Genomic DNA, 17,084 nt, shown 5'->3' with positions numbered 1-17,084 from the left:
TAAACGGGACAAATATCAGCGCCAACCTAGAACTTGAAAAAACAGGCTCAAAGAGCCCAGTGACCAGCTCCCTGAAAACAGATAGTTGGACACAGAATCAGAGTCTGTTTTTCCTAAACATTCAGGAGGCTCAGCCTTCAGTTGACAGCTACAGGACCGATGGGTTTGGCATTCTTCCTCTCTGCTCCTGCAGAAATCAGGGCTATTGGGGCCTATAGGTGGAAAACTCAACTGGGTGGGAGCATAGGGCTTTCCTCCCCCAGGCAATCCTCTCTCCAGGGATTCATCTTCCATGCACACAGTTAGCAATCTCTGCCCAGCCCAGCTCAGCTCCACAGGACTGTTGTGAGAATCAAAATAAGTAACTGATCAAGGAAGGAAGGCTTTGAAAAGTCTCTAAAACATTTTACAAAATAAACATAAACAAAATAAGTATAGTAATTGTTAAGCAGTTTGAGCCATTGGTTAAGGAGACTGAAGTGGACGCACTCAGTGGACTATTTTGCAGTCCTAAGAAATGATCATACTGTAGTAATGTGGAAACTATTCACACCACATCTGAATGAATGTCGAGATGTTCCAAGCAGACTGCTTACTCTTGTTTCACTATTTAAAAAAAGGACAAGGGTCCAAAGGGTGTAAGTAGTAGGATTCTTCTTTGAAATCCTCCTAATGTTGATACAGCATTGTTTAAGATTGTAAAATGCAGTTAAATAGAAGGTACAACTGTGAGGATGAAGGGTGCTGACTGATCTGCCATAGACGGTGTTAGAGATCCCTTAATGGTAGTGGCAGCAAAGAGGAACTGAGGTGAAAATTTGGGAACAGGACTCCCAGGTGGTGTTGCCTCATCCTGGAGCTGGGTTGGCTGGACATTGGCAAGGAAAGACAGACATGAGTCTGTGCATTGGAAGAAAGACTGAAAAGAAGTTAAATTTGCACATGTTAGAGCTTACAAAGCACGGTCAGATGCCCTATTGCATTTGGTCTTTACAGCCACCTTGCAAACCTAATAGGATGGTCATTGCCCTCCCATGCCCGATTTTCCAGTTAGAAACTGAGGCAAAAAGTTGGTAAAGCAACTTGCCCCTCTACTTGGGCCCAAATAGAAGTCTTCTGGACCCCTAGTCCATCACTGACCCTGCTGGGTGACACTGTCTAGATGAGCCTCCCAAAGATCTTCATACAGAGGTTCTCAGAACAAAGCAAAACAAAGAAATACCAGAGCAGTGCTTGCCCAGCTTTCTGGTTCCAATTCTGGAAATCAGGCAGAACAAGGAAGAGAGAAGGTTCATTTAGGGCTTCCTTAGAGCCATGGGCTGGATGCAGAAGGGGTGAGTTATGGTTGGAACCATCAGTAGTGAAGCTCTTTTACAGTGAGTGAGGTTACCACCAGTTACCTAACTTAAGTGGGGCAGTAATATATGATAGTGCCACCCTAGGAACCCAGAAGCATTATGAAAGCCAGAGTCCTGCCTTGGATATATCATCCAAACCATCCATATACCTGGGCACCCTCTCTGACACTAAGCAAAATGCCACTGAATGGGTTGCATTTTCTAACCTCTAAACGGCAGTGAGTCTTTGCGAGAAAAAGAGGGTTGCCCAAGTAGTGAGCTGGGACTGGTGTCTTTGGAAAGAGGCCTCTGGGATTAGAAGCCAGCACTGAGAAGAGGCAGAAGCCCAGTGTCCTCTCACTTCCAGGAGGGTTTAGCCTCTGGGAAGCATTTCTTCTTCTTGACTGTCATTGGCATTTTGGTTCCTGGTATACATGGCAGCCCCTCTGGGGAAGAGCACATTCTTAAATACTCTTGGTATGTCCTCTTTTGGCAGCACCTGTTCCGAGAGCCTGAGAAGAGGCCCCCCACCGTGGTGTCCAATACGTTCACAGCCCTGATCCTCTCGCCCTTGCTCCTGCTCTTTGCTCTGGTGAGTAGCTGTAATTAGCATGGGCAGCGTGTGTCTGGCGCCAGACTCAGCAGATGTAGCTGTTCTAAAGGAGGCTTTGTGCTCTGGCCTCCGCACAGCTCTGAAGGGGTCCAGCAGCTGTGACCTGAACCGATGGTCAAAAAATTTTAGAATAACTGAAATTCCCCACTGTGGGGAACAGCCAACTGATCCATAAACGAGAGGCATGAGAAAGTACCTTATAGCCACTAAAAAATGATAAAAGTGTATGGACTGGGATAGTCTGCAGGAGTGTTCAGATGAGGTCAAGTGTGAAGAAGGCAAGGCCCAATGCTGATAGCTATATAAAAAGAGAGTACAGGGGCGCCTGGGTGGCGCAGTCGGTTGAGCGTCCGACTTCAGCCAGGTCACGATCTCGCAGTCCGTGAGTTCGAGCCCCGCGTCGGGCTCTGGGCTGATGGCTCAGAGCCTGGAGCCTGTTTCCGATTCTGTGTCTCCCTCTCTCTCTGCCCCTCCCCCGTTCATGCTCTGTCTCTCTTTGTCCCAAAAATAAATAAACGTTGAAAAAAAAAAATTAAAAAAAAAAAAAAAAAAGAGTACAGAGGGATACCTGGGTGGCTCAGTCGGTTTAGTGTCTGACTCTTGATTTCAGCTCAGGTCATGATAACACAGTTCATGATATTGAACTCTGCGTTGTGTGTCGGGCTCTGCGCTGGTAGCTCGGAGCCCGCTTGGGATTCTCTCTCTCTCCCCTGCTGTTTCTCTCTCTCTCTCAATAAACAAGTAAGTAAATAAATAAATAAATATTTTTTTTTTTAAAGATAACAACAGAGAACAGAGGCTGTGCCTTTCAGTGAACCTAAAACCATAAACAACCCAAAACCCTCATAAAAGCAAGTGTTAAATAAATTATGGTACATCCATATGATGGAATAATATGCACTTTATTAAAAGAATATAGGGGCGCCTGGGTGGCGCAGTCGGTTAAGCGTCCGACTTCAGCCAGGTCACGATCTCGCGGTCCGGGAGTTCGAGCCCCGCGTGGGGCTCTGGGCTGATGGCTCAGAGCCTGGAGCCTGTTTCCGATTCTGTGTCTCCCTCTCTCTCTGCCCCTCCCCCGTTCATGCTCTGTCTCTCTCTGTCCCAAAAATAAAAATAAACGTTGAAAAAAAAATTTAAAAAAAAATAAAATAAAAATAAAAGAATATATAGATTTGTATGCTGGTATTGACAAGATTGCCAAGATGTACTGGGTGAAGAAGGCCAGGGGTAGAAGAGTATATTTAGTATGGTCCTCTTTGTAAAAACCTTGAAAAGGCATTATCTGTTAGTGTTGGTCATCTCTAAGGAGAGGACCTTTTAGGGAGTATAAAGGAAGGAAATTTTTATACTTCAATGTACTGTTTGAATTTCTTTTTAATAATTTTCTTTTGGTCTCTTTACAAATTATAAATATAAGAAGCATATCCTCGAAGTTCAGAGAATTTTGATAACTGTATGGAAAACTCATTAGATCTTACTTCTGGAAAGTTAGCTGCCTGTGTTTCTAATTTATTCATTGATTTTAGTAAAGGAATTATTGGTCAGTCTAAATCTGGAAGGCATGGCACAATCTTTCAGAAACCAGACTGAGGGTATGGGCACCTGTTCTCATGAGTGATCAGAATTTCAAAAGGCATGGAACCCACAGCAGGAGTGTGCACCCTACCGGCTGCCAAGGGTCTTATCTTACCAGTACTTAGAGGAATTAGCCTGAGTGCCAGTTACTTCATCATAAATTCGGTCTGTGACCTTTCAGCTTTGTGGTTTCACCTGCTTTGAAATAGAAGAGTTTGCAGTCATTAAAAAGGATGTTCAGGTTTGAGTTACTCGAGCACATTTGAGAGCAGGTGTAGGAATGCCTTCCTAAAGAGAAAAGGGAACAATTTTTTTCCTGAGGACTTATAATAGGATGGCTGTCACTTGGAAAAATTTCCTGTCCTTCAAGTATACATGAACTTTTAAGCCCTTGGGGCTGTTCATTGGATTAGCATTGACGTAGCATGTGTTGCCTTCCCTTTCAAGTTCTAATGTCTTTTTAATTTATCTCTCCCCATCGTTCAGTGGATCCGGATTGGTGCCAATGTCTCCAACTTCACTTTTGCTCCAAGCACGATCATCTTTCACCTGGGACATGCTGGTAAGCACTCTAGGCTGCTAATTCCATTTAGCCTCCTCTGACATTTTTCCTGCCCATGCAAAAGCCCTGTTAAGTAGACCCACAACCTATTAACTATAATGACTTAATAGCATAACATTTCCCTCTTCCTCCTGGCCTTTTAGGACAGTTAATATGATGATAAACCTGTTTGGTCCATCAGCGTAGAACAGCTGTCATTATATTGGGTTTCATTGTGCTAGGCTGCTGTTGGCTGGCCATTTACCCATACTTAATAGCCCTGTTCATTTCCAGAGATTACTCACTTGCCGTAGCTTTACATTGAGCCATCTTCCTGTTTGAAGAGCATTAATGCAGTTTCCAAAGGTTATCTTTCCCCACCATATCGATCTTCACGTTTGTTGGCGGCTGGGTCTGGACAGTAATAGAAAACAGTTTCTTCCACAGTTGGCCACACTGTCCCGTGTTATTCTCTTGAGAACTTAGGACCTAAACATAACAAGACGGTAAATTCACAAACCAGCTAAGCGTTTGAGACGTTTGACCCTGTTGGATCTGTGGCGCCTTGCATTTCACTGAGATTTCAGTATTCTCTGATTTCGTTGACGCTTTGGGGAGTCACCCTCTGTGCATCCATAGTGTGTGATTCTGTAGCGGTCCACAGATGAATCAGTTAAAATTCTAGGCAAATGTGTGTCTGTGTTTTTCTCAGGGAAGAGGGAGTTTGTAACTTTGATCAGATTCTCACAGTGGTCCGTGACCTCAGAAACAGTTAAGAACCCCTGCCGTAGTTCATCCGTCATCTTTCTGGGCAAAATTGACAGGATGACCTTTCTCACCAGCCTAGTTACTGGGTTTGATGATAGTCCTCCTGAGTGAAGCTGAGACTAGAACCTGAATATAAATTTGTTTAGAGCCATGACTTTTCTTGCCAGAGTGTTTTTTGTGCACATTCCCTCATTTGATTTTCATCACAGCTGTGATGTGGGTGCCCAGGGCAGGAGTTAGGATCCTCCCTGTTCAACAAGTGAGAGAATGTAGGCTCAGAGAAATGGAAGCGGCTAGGCAAGGAAGAGCCTGGACCAGAACCCAGGGCTCCCAGTGCCCAGGCCTGAGCCCTTTTCATTAAACCTTCTTCCTCAGTGCTTCCTGCTTCCTTCCTACTCACACTGGCAAAATCCCCTTAATAATCTTTTTTTCACAGAAAGGAAATTATTCATTTATATAACCCTGCATGCTTTCATTCAGAATTTAAAAAATAAAATGAATGCCAAATATAGTATCATAGTAATGCTTTAAAAAAAAACCCAACAAAAATAAAAAACCTACGTTAGAGGAAATAGATGTAAGCTGGAACATGGAACCGGATAGTTTAGGTAGCTGACATCTGATTTTTACCTCTGAATTTCTCGGTAGCCAAGGTAAGTATATTGAGTTAATTTTCTGGCACCAGATAAAAGGAATAAAATGAGCTGGTCTAGAAATAGAGACCTCTTCAGAGTCCAGCAGTTTAATTGGCTCTCATTACATCTGTTCCTGTAGCCATGCTGGGGCTCATGTATGTCTACTGGACTCAGCTCAACATGTTCCAGACCCTGAAGTACCTGGCCATCTTGGGCAGCGTGACGTTCCTGGCTGGCAATCGGATGCTGGCCCAGCAGGCAATCAAGAGGTAAGGCTGAGGATGGGCCAGGGACTCAGAGTGGGATTAGAAATATTTTTGTCAGCTCTGCTCACCCAGCTCTTTGAACAAGGGTATGTGGCAGAACGATTCGTATCCTTAGGGGCAAGTGTGACACCTTAATCCAGCCTTTTAAGTCCGAAAGGGGCCTTGGTGATCAGTTTTAAATGTATTAAAACCACAGTGATTTATGCCCTGACACATTAGAACAAGGGAAGAAAATAATTGCTTTATGAAGATTAAAATGGATTAGAACATGTGTGGCAGAAGATCGTTGTTAATGTGCTGGCTGTATAAAAATGTTCTCTACTCGCCACGGGGAATCCTATTCTGTCCTCCTCCCATGCCCCAGAGCTAATCCTCTGTAACCCCTGGCAGACTCACGGAGCGTTTCCTCCTAAGTGTGAGGTCCACGCTCTTCCCATCCCATCCCACCCCCACCCCCAACTGCCACAGGTTTTAAGAAGCCTCTAACAGGGAGCCCTGCTCGGTAGCCTGTACCACGTCCCTGAGAACCAGACAACCTTAGGTTCACACAAACGGTCAGATCTCAGCACGGCAGCAGCTTGCTGGCAGCTTGATTTTCGAACCTGGATTAGAAGCAAATTTAAATGTCACATAGGTGTTTCTCATTGATTTGACTTTATTAGAACTTGGGTGATTTGAGCCACGGAAAGGTCGGTAAGAAAAGGTCAGAATTGCTTTCACCTTTGGAAGTTAACATTTTCAGATGTGCCCTGCTTTCTCCTCTCCAGGACTTTTGCTGTAAGAATGTAACTCAATAGTGTTGTGCCCTCCAACATGGCTGCCAATTAAGTTGGGCAGATCAGAGAGGCTTTCTCAGAGACCATTAGTAGGCGGGAGAGCCACCTGTCTCATCCCTGCCTGAGTCGCCATTGTGCGCTGAGTGCCTCGCCTCGTGGAGACCTGGCCCCGAGGTGCTCCCTCACTTCCCTGTAGTGATCCACGTTCCACCAGAGCTTCCCTTAGCACCGGCAGTGGCAGCTGGTTCATTTCTCTGCCCTTCCAGGAGCCTTAACTTGGCAGCTATGCATCGCATCTGAGAAAGAGCCAGGGACTCAGCTGTTTTTTCTAAGCAGAGCCCTGTTCCCTTGCAGCAGCCAGTCCAGGCCCCAGGGAGCCAAAAGGCTGTGCTCTGTTGAGTTCTCTCTTTTCTGGAAGTTGCCCACACAAGATGTACAAATCAGGGGAGTAGTGGACTGGAAACCATTCGATTTAGATCCTGTTTAGCAGGAGTTCCTAATCTGAAATCCTAAAATTGTGTACATTTTCTGGGGAGAGAGACCATGGTCCTCATCCCCTCTCCAGAATGTGTGCACACAGACATGCACGCACCCTCATACAGAAAGTTCTGCTGTGAGTCCTAGAACAAACTCTGCCACTGGGGGAGTCACGGACCCTAATGGAAGCTCTGGTTGGGTGTTTGCCATTTCTTTTCTCAAGCTTATTTCTCTTCCCACTGTCCTTTCTTGATTCTCAAACCCTCTTTCCTTTGGCAGGATCGCTGCAGAGCAGAGCAGTAGATTGGCAAAATATAGGACACTACGGTAAAGATGAAGGGTGGACTTATCCCAGAAGCAGGGCCCCTTTCCCATCTTGCCCACCTCATGCATGTCAGTTTTTTATCTGATGTTCAGCCCACTCGTTCCTCCCCACCTTCCCCAAGCCAAAGCTGAATTCTGGGGCCATTTTTGAACTTAGTGGACCAGGGCAAAAAACCAAAACTCCCTGAGTGAGCCCAACTGATAGGGTAATTTGACCTGGCTTTGGCTGCATTAGACTCCATCCTCCCTTATGCCCATGGGGTACTTGATAGACAGCAGCCCCTTTCTCGATGAGGAAAGCAGAGTTGAGGATAAGACAGATGCAACCTTGGACTTCTTGAAAGGGGACCCCGTTCAGAACATCTCACTTCATTAAATGATGGTCCCATGGCAAATCCTGGCACACCTTGTCACTGTTTCTAGGCCTTTTTGTAACACTGATCTTTGGTTGGGCCAAACAGTGTGGTTTGGTGAGATTCTCTGTTACGAAGGACTAATGGCCATAGCTCAAAGCCAGCATCAGAACCCCGGTTTCTAGAAGTCAGGGTGTAGTTCAGGGCTGATCCCTGTGTGACTAAAATGTCAAGTGAAATATCACCCATTTTCCTAGGTATTAATCCTAGGATGAGGATGGAGGTGAAAGCAAAGTGAAGGGAGGGAAGGAGAGAAAGTATGCGCTTCATTGATCAGTTCCTCTAGACTAGGGATCAGGAAAAGTTCTCTGGAAAGATAGTATTTTAGGCTTTGCAGACCATATGGTCTCCGTCACAGCTACTCAACTCTGTCACTATAATGTGAAAGCAGCCGTAGACTAAACAAATGAGCATGGCTGTGTTCCAGTAAAACTTTATTTACAAAAACAGGTGGTGGGCTGGATTTGGCCCATGGGGCATCATTTGCTGACACCTGTACTAGGCCAACATATAGAGAAGGAAAGTATTTGAATTTTCAAGTCATGTTCCCTGATCCCTTGCCTTGGAAGTGGCTTCCCTGCCAAGGCAGCAGAACCATCTAATTTTTAATCCTCTGCAGATCAGGGAGATCAACAAAAGCATGGAATGTAGAGCCTTTTCACTGATGTGTGAGCATAAGCTGGCACATCTAATCCTCAACACAAAGACTGCGTTTGTCCTGGTTTTGTTGTTTTGGGTTTAATTGAGGTACAATTTATATCCAGTAAAAGTTGCCCTTTTTGAGTACAATCTGAATGTTGACAAATTACACAGTCGTGTAAATAGCACCTCAGTCAAGGTATAGACTATTTCTACACTCCAGAAAGTTCCCCTGTGTAGTCAGTCCCTTGTGTCCTCCCCCATTCCCTAACATACCCAGTTGATTTTGTCCGCATTAGAGTTGTTCTGAGATTTTACTTTCAGAACTAGTCCTTTCTGCTAAATATTGAGCTCTTTAATTCTTGAAAATAACTCTGGATTGATTTTTTTTTTCTTGCTATTTAGATAGTCTACCCTCATGCTGCTGCTACCCCCAAATCACACTGCTTGAGAGAGAGGAAAGATGCTTGATCATGTGGACGTTTGGGACTTCAGAGGTCGGGGCCTAGTATTTTAAAGGAAAGTCTGTGGTAGCTAAGTGCTTTTGATCTGAGGACAGACATCGATTTGATGAGGCACAATAGAGGCTGTACCTTCTTAGCCAAGACGGAGGCTGGTGGGCCGCTGCCCTTTCAGCTCCTCCTGTTTCATACTCACGCTCTCCTCTCCTCATGGTCGTTCCGGAGCACACACGTTCTAGTGCACCTGGGAACCTCTGCATGTTGGCAGGGGATTAGGGGCACTCACTTCAGCCTTCAGGATTAGTTCTGTGCCTGTGTGTGTGTCCCCTGGAACTGTGGATTAATCGGTTTGGAGCCTACCATTCTGCAAGACTTCATCGCCATCGCGTCAGCCCTCACCACTGGGTAGAACTGCCCGCTAAGGACGGTGTGCGTGTCGGCGCGGTGCCTCTGCCTGCCGGAGCTGCCCGAAACACCTGTTTGCTGCTTCACCCTCCTACCTGCACAGCAGCTGTCTAGATTGTCATTTCTGTTCTCACGTTTCCCCTCAGTTCGTAGAGTCGAGGGTAGGGCAGCCATGGGGAAAGAAGGAATAAGAGATAGAGAGGTTTTTGTCTCAGAGTTTTTCTGTGAGCTGAGTTCCATTTTTGAGAATCGTTCTTAGGTTTAGACACTGAGGCTGACCATTGGCAAGAACACGACTGGAGACCTGCATGGCAGGAGTATGGTGCGGGTTTCTGTCCTGAGTGGCCGGAATGTCATCGTCCAAGCTACGTGAGGGCCCGTGCTGGTTGGCGGTCCCGGAGCGTGGGAAATTGAAGATGGACATTCTTTAGGCTTTCCTTTTTCTTCCCCTAGTTGAAATTTACACTGTCTTTCTGGCCTTGCACTGTGAGAGGTGTGCCTGGAATTACCTCATGTCAGAGCTCCACATGCCACTTTCTTTCCTAGTCGTCAGGTTTGCGCTGTTGTTCGTATTTATGTTATCATCAGCTTTTGCTGGAACTAGTGGTCTCACAATCTCTTGTGAAATGAGATGGGGGATAAATAAATACAATTAATAGATTAATGATTATTCCTATATAAATAGGAATATATAAATAGGATCTTAAAACGGCAGAGAACCTTGGGTCTCTCTGTTGTCACCAGTTAGGAACTGTAACAGCGAACTGAAACCTTCAGTAATTGGGTGTTTGTCTCCATTTTCTTTCAGAACAGCACATTAGTGCCAGAAGAAGGAAAGAAATTTTGCAAGCTGAGATGAATATCAAGAAAAGGAGTCAAGAACAATTCACAGTTCGTAAAGAGGAATGAAGAACTTTATTTAAACAAAAAAAAGTCAGAATTGTGGTTATACGTTTGCTTGTTGTTTTTCTATTTCCCCGACACAGAGCGCACACCTGTGAGCCCAAATATCCTGTTTCTTTGGCATGGCGCCTTAGCAAGAGGCTGTGAATATTCCTAACTTAGCCAGATGTTGCATTTGAAAAGTTGAAATTTGTAATTAATCTGTTTTGGAATAAAGAGAATAACAGGAACAACGGCCCGATTGAGAGTTTGTTCTAGTACTTTGGGGCTGGTGGGATCCCGGGGGCACGTAACATGAGGACTTAGTTGGGAAGTATTGTTGACAAGCTGGCCAGGGTGTTTCTCCAGGCCTTTTTACTTTAGTCCTTTTTGCCTCTTTCCTAACAGGACTGAGAATTGCCTGGAAAAGTGGGCATTTTTTCTTCTCTAGTAGTGGGCACCATCTGTCTGCAAAGGAACCCTGTTGATATCTGAAGGCCCCTCTGCTTTTGCCTTCAAAGTATGGGCTTGGCATGCAGTGGGGAAGGGGAGGAATTGTCTTAAAAGGAGGCGGGCCACATGAGTATTCTTAGGCTCTTAGAGGGACACACATATCTCAAGGATGTCCCTTTTGAAGTTGTGTCCAGGACCACCATTACCTGGAGGTTATATACTATCACATAGAGAAGAAATATTGAATAATATGGTTAAGTGTATAGACTTCAGTGTTAAGCAAACCTGCTGTCACCACTTGTTAGGGTGAGGGACGTTGGGCCGGTGGCTTAAGTTTTCTAAGCCTCCTTTTCTTCTGTAGAAGAGAGATAATGACTGTACTTACATCATATGACTGAAGGAGTTTTCCTGCATCTAAAGTGCTTGGCTCGGGGCGCCTGGGTGGCGCAGTCGGTTAAGCGTCCGACTTCAGCCAGGTCACGATCTTGCGGTCCGGGAGTTCGAGCCCCGCGTCGGGCTCTGGGCTGATGGCTCAGAGCCTGGAGCCTGTTTCCGATTCTGTGTCTCCCTCTCTCTCTGCCCCTCCCCCGTTCATGCTCTGTCTCTCTCTGTCCCAAAAATAAATAAACGTTGAAAAAAAAAAAATAAAAAAATAAAGTGCTTGGCTCAGCTCTTGGCACCTTCCCCAATTAGCTCCTAGTTACATACTTTCGCTCATCACCTCTGATTCTATTAATTGAAACATCATAAATACATTTAGATTGCTTTTGAAAAGCAGGTAATCCTCATGGTATTTATTGAATTTGGGAGGCAGAAATGATTTGAATCAGATTGCATTCCAGTGCAAGCTGGATTTCACTACAGTGAGGAAATTGGGATTTTTGGTTGGGGAAAAGAGATTCTGGAACTTTGGACTACTTCTGAATGGGATTCTACAGGTGAGAGAGGGTGATGTGGGCAATTACAGGGTTGCTTCCAAGGTGGGAAGAAGGCCTCACCTTTCCCAGAGGCTGCAACCAGAGGTGGCCCATTGATAGGTTTTATTTGATCCATATGTTTTCTCAAAAACTGAATAAGCTGCTAACTTAACTGAGAAAGTAATAAAAATACAGGTTTGGGGTGCTGGATTCTTTTTTTTTTTTCATTTTTTATTTTTGTTTTTAGGGAGGGAGAGCATGTAAGTGAGGGAGAGGGACGGGGGGGGCGGGGGGGGGGGGAGCAGGGAATTCAAAGCAGGCTCCATGCTCAGGACAGAACCCCACACGAGGGCTCAATCCCATGACCCTGGGATCATGACCTGAGCTGAAATCAAGAGTCAGACCCTCAACTGACTGAGCCACCCAGGCTCCCTGGGTTTTCGTTTCTCTTAAAAAAGAAAATCTGAGCCTGTGACATTGGGCCTGATCGCTACATGGCAACAATCAGCTGGAGCCGAGCAGCAGCAACTCCCTGTCGGTGGGGCCTGCTCTTTCCAGCTTGCCGGAGCTCCGTCCCCACAGGTGTCTGTGCCTCTCACCACAGCACGGCGCCTCTGCTGTTCCACCTGCCAATTTCACCTGCCTGGTTCCTGTCGACTATGACTTTGGAAGCCTTCTTTGCTTTTAAGTGTTTGTTTCTTATCCCACTCTGTGGGGAAAGGGTAATATTGGGCTCTAGAGTGGCTCCTAGTGACCCTACTTAATCTGGCACCACACCAGCTCCGTGGTGGGGGAGGGATGACAGCAGGGGGAGTCCACCCAGCTGGGACTTACACCTAGAACCAGATGGGTACCGTTCTGGAAGACAGATCAATGAGACCTGATGGACAGAGGTGTAGAGAAAGGGTAAAGCCTGAGAACAGAAGTATAGGGGCTGCAGGAAAGGAAGTCAGAAAACAGCTTCCAGGCTGGTTGAGGGTTGGCCTGTGGACCCAGAAAGGAGCTGGGGAGTAAAGCACAGCAGACTTGCTATGTGCCACGCTCTGTGCTGTGTCGAGCTGTAGCCAGGAGCAAGACGGACAGTTCCCTGCCCTTGATCCACTTAAAATCGGAGGAGACAGGGGAAACAGACTGCAAATCTGAAGGGCTTTCAAGGAAGCACTTTTTACCCAGTGGGGTTGGGAAGGCTAAGCTGACACCAGAAGGACAAGAGGGAGCCTGTGCAGAGCTGGGAGAGAGCACTCTGGGCATAGGGTCAACATATGCAAAGACGCTGAGGCAAGAGCTTGGCATGGCATGTTCGACCTGAAGGCAGGCCAGTATAACCAGGGTGTAGTTAGCAAGGAGGAGAGTATCCTTGGAAGCCAGAACAAGTACAGCTTTTAAAGGCTGTGGTAAAGGTCACAGATTTTATTTTAGGACCAATGGCAAATTTTAGGCAACTTGAATTTTATGCTGGGACAGAACAGAGTGTAATAATGTGTAATAATGATTGCAGGAATAGAATTTAGTGATTCATCGCTTAACATATAACCCCTAGTGCTCATCCCAGCAAGTGCCCTCCTTAGCCCATTTAGCCCAACCTCCCACCCAACACCCCACCAGCAATCCTCAGTTCGTTCTCTGTGTTTAAGAGTCTCTTAGGCTCCTGAAACTTCTCCTGGACCCATCTCTGCACTTTCTTGTAAAATCTAGTTTAATAAGAATTCTGCTAAGTCAGTTTAACCAGAACCTACCCCCCACCTCGATATCTGATCAGGTCCTTCATCCTCTACCAACCCCCAGGTGGTGTCTGAGCACCCTGGCCTGTCTACAGCAGGGATCTTGTTAAGGTCCGTTTGGTCAGAAGCCATCCACCTATCCCCACCCTACTCCTTGGCTATAAATCCCCCCTTGCCGATGCCGTATTCTGAACTGAGCCCAGTTCTATGCCGAGGTCTCTTTCGCCCTACTGCAGTAGTCCTGAATGAAATCTTACTATTTTTACTATGTGGCTCTGGTTTTTCTTTGACAATGTAGTAGTGCTGAGCCTGGCTTTCTCTAAGAAGTATTAAACATGGTGATTTAGAGCCCAGCTGACCTGCTTGATTAGCTCTGTGCCCTTCTTTACCCCTCAGGGTCTTAGTTTCCCATCAGTAAAAATGGGGATAATACCTCCGAGAGCTTTAGAAGGATTAAATGAGGTCACAGCCAAAACACATACCACAGTGCCTGGCGCTTAGCATTGACTCCGTATTTGCTCTGGTCAGCGCAGATATCAGTATCACCGTTATTTCCCGTGTGTCATTAGTAGGATCACAGAAAGCAGTTTGTACCAGGTCCACGTGTTTATTTGTCTGATTGTTTAATTCACTCGATTCCCCAGCTCGCATTTCCTGAGGGACCTGGAATCGTGAAACCACATAAGAGCGCTGCCCTGGAATGAGGAGTCGGTTCCCGGCTTTGCTCCCTCTGCGCGGGTGGGACCTGGCTAGGGCGCCTGACCTCTGTGAGGCCACCCCTCCCTGCCTTTCTCCAGAGGGCTGTGGGAGGGAGCAAATGCAGTAATGGATGGGAAACCTCTCTGTGAACTTTAAGTTAATACAAACATAAGGGATTGTTATTAAAAGCGACAAGTCCCCCATTGATTAGAGCATTTCCTTAGGGGGAAAAAAATAACACTGGGTCTTAAGTGGGACCCCCACGGGAATGGAAAGCTCCCAGCCCCTCTGAGGGGAGGGGTAAAGTCTTTTAAGACCATTAGTGTTGTAGTTAATGGTGATAAAGCACCGGAATTGTGGCCATCATGGTTTTTTCCTTTATAATTGTATTCGCCTTGAAAACCACAAGTAGCAGTGGGTCCCAGTGGTCATTATTTCATTTGAAAAACTAATTGGAAGTTGGGAGAGTCCTCAGTGTTTGTTTCTGTCGGGGTGGAGGAAAGAGATGAGCAGGTGGGTCTGGGGGAAGGAGGGGGCCTCGGGGCTGGCCATGGCGAGCCCACCATTCAGCAGCTTCCTCCTTTGTTCTCCTTCCTTGGCAGGTTCTCGGCCTGCCCGCCTCTCTTGGTTGAAGTGGACTGCCAGCCCTCAATGGCCAGCCTTCTCCTCTGGAGAGGGCTTTTGTCCCCCATTGTTGGTATGGTCTCCTTGGCAGAGCCGCCACAGTGGTCCCCTGCAGAGCCTTTCCCACGCCTGACATTCTTTCTTGGAGGGTAAACTGGGGACTCCCAGGGAGAGCAGGTGGTCTAAACCCTGTGAAGAATCAAGCTGGCTTTACAGTTCTGGTGCAGGGAGACAGGAGACCTGCCTGCCAGGCCCCAGGTCAGTGCTGTGTGTCCCTGGCTGCAGAATGGGAGTAGGGATTGCTTGTCTCTGAGTCCCCATCAACTCCAAAATGCTGTGATTCTTCTTACACTTTTAATCAAAACAGACTTCCCATCACCCAGACTTTTCATAGTTGGTTTTTTGTTTTGTTTTGTTTTTTTAATTACAGCAAAATACACAAATCTTAAGTGTACAGCTCAATGAATGTTTATATCTAACTACACTGGTGTAACCATTGCTCAAAGCAAAATATAGAATAATTTATCCCCCCGGGAAGCTGATGGATTCTAAGAGGCATGTGTAGGGTAGATGATACGCGAGGGTATCTGGCCCAGGTGAGAAATGGTTCATCAATAGAAAAAGCTGAGTAGTCACTGGCCTAGGTACCTGTGGTCAGTGGCTTCAGTTCTTTGCTTTCCCTTATAGCAAAACCTCAGTGTGCTGGGTGGCTCAGTCAGTTCAGTGTCTGACATTGGCTCAGGTAATGATCTCAAGGTTCATGGGTTTGAGCCCCACATTGGGCTCTGTGCTGACAACTCGGAGCCTGCTTTGGATTCTGTGTCTCCCTGGCTCTCTGCCCCTCCCCCATTCACACTGTCTCTCTCTCTCTCTCTCTCTCTCTCTCTCTCTCTCTCTGTCTCTTAAAAATGAATAAACATTAAAAAAAATTTTTTTAACTGAAAAGGATTAGCTCTACCAGCACTATTTCATAGAGATGTAATGCAAGCCACATGGGTGCTTTTTAAATTTTCTAGTAACCACCATAAAAATGTAAAAAAAAAGGGGGGGGGTACCTGGCTCATTTGGTGGAGCATGGGACTCCTGACCTCAGGGTTGTGAGTTCAAGACCCACAGTGTGTGTAGATGTTACTTAAGTAAGTAAGTAAGTAAATAAATAAATAAATAAATAAAATCTTTTAAAGAATAAGTTTCTTTAAAACATTTTTTTTAATGTTTATTTATTTTTGAGAGAAAGAAACAGAGCACCAGCAGGGGAGGGGCAGAGAGAGAGAGACACAGAATCTGAAGTGGGCTCCAGGCTCTGAGCTGTCAGCACAGAGCCCGATGCAGGGCTCGAACCCATGAACCATGAGATCATGACTTGAGCCGAAGTTGTACACCCACTCAACCAACTGAGCCACCCTGGCTCCCCGGTTTCTTTTTTTTTTTAAGAAAGATATTTTTTTAAAAAGTAAAAGAGAAACAGGTGAAATTAATTTTAATATCTTATTCAAACCAGTATATCTAAAATATTATTACATAACCAATATAAAAAAAACCATTGTGGTATTTTGTATTCTTTTTTCATACTGTCTTTGAAATCAATGTCTATTTTACATTTACTGCACATTCCGGCTTGTACTAGACACATTTCAAGTGTTCAGTATCCACATGTGGCTAATGGCTACCATATTGGACAGCCAGGTCTATAACTACCAGCTCTGATTCCTCTCCTTCCATGCTCTTGCCTCGGGGCCTTTGTGTTGGGTTTTCACTCTGCTTGGAATGTTCTTTACCCAGATACTCACACAGCCAACCCCCCTCTCCTCCCTCAGGCCTTTACTCAAAGGTCACCCCGTCACGGAGGCCCTCCCTGGCCACAGCACAGCACAAGTATGGATTCTAGGTACAAAAATACCCTCCCACACTCTTCAACCCTTTAAATGTTTCTCCTTTACAACTGCTGCCATCTAACATTTCTGTATTTACTTGTTTTTATTATTCTTCCCCCTTATTAGAATATAAGGTCTTTGCCTGTTTGCTCACAGTTGTATTCCCAGTGCCTAGAACAGTGCCTGGCACATAATGGGTACTGTATAAATATTTGTTGAATGAATAAATGATATTGCTCGTGGATGAACAAGCCACCGGTGGATGAAGGATGACTTTGGCCCAGAGTGGATGGGTATGATTAAGAGCCTGGTTCTGAACCAGCCCGCCTGGGTTTGAATCCCTGTACTCTCACTTGTCAGCAGTGGCCTTGGCAGTTCAGTTACCCTTTCTGTGCCTCAGTGTTTTGTCTGTGAGATAAGGATATCGAGACCTCCCATTAGGCTGTGTGAGGAGCATATGAGATTCTATGCATGAAGCTTCCCGGCTACCACTCCACGTACTTGGTAAATGTTAGCTATTTTTGTAGTATCCCTTGTAATACCTCTTTGGGAAATGTAACTGTGTAAGACACGTAAAAAATTAGGCAGAAGATAAAAGGAAATTGAGATGCAGAACAGTATGGGGGAATTTTATTGTATCTGTGAAGGAAAAAGGTAGGTCAGAAATTAAATAGGAGTAACTGG

At 45.7% G+C, this 17,084-nt stretch overlaps 1 protein-coding gene across 2 annotated transcripts in view; it reads left to right on the top strand.

Moving 5' to 3' along the window:
- Positions 1–10,368, top strand: part of RPN2 (ribophorin II) — a 61,020-nt gene extending 50,652 nt beyond the window's left edge. The window contains exons 14-18 of one of the 2 annotated variants that reach the window (XM_047852645.1): positions 1,834–1,929; positions 4,012–4,087; positions 5,609–5,738; positions 7,268–7,315; positions 10,039–10,368. In XM_047852645.1, the coding sequence (XP_047708601.1) occupies positions 1,834–1,929; positions 4,012–4,087; positions 5,609–5,738; positions 7,268–7,315; positions 10,039–10,051 (363 nt within the window). In that variant the 3' untranslated portion in view covers positions 10,052–10,368. The remainder of the gene's footprint in view (positions 1–1,833; positions 1,930–4,011; positions 4,088–5,608; positions 5,739–7,267; positions 7,316–10,038) is intronic. The other variant, XM_047852646.1, reaches the window with a different exon arrangement.
- The last annotated feature ends 6,716 nt before the right edge of the window (positions 10,369–17,084 follow it).

Source organism: Prionailurus viverrinus, chromosome A3 (genome assembly GCF_022837055.1).
Source record: "Prionailurus viverrinus isolate Anna chromosome A3, UM_Priviv_1.0, whole genome shotgun sequence".
NCBI classification, from domain to species: domain Eukaryota; kingdom Metazoa; phylum Chordata; class Mammalia; order Carnivora; family Felidae; genus Prionailurus; species Prionailurus viverrinus.
The sequence above is the reverse complement of the archived record's forward strand: the minus strand, read 5'-3'. Positions and strand labels throughout refer to the sequence as shown.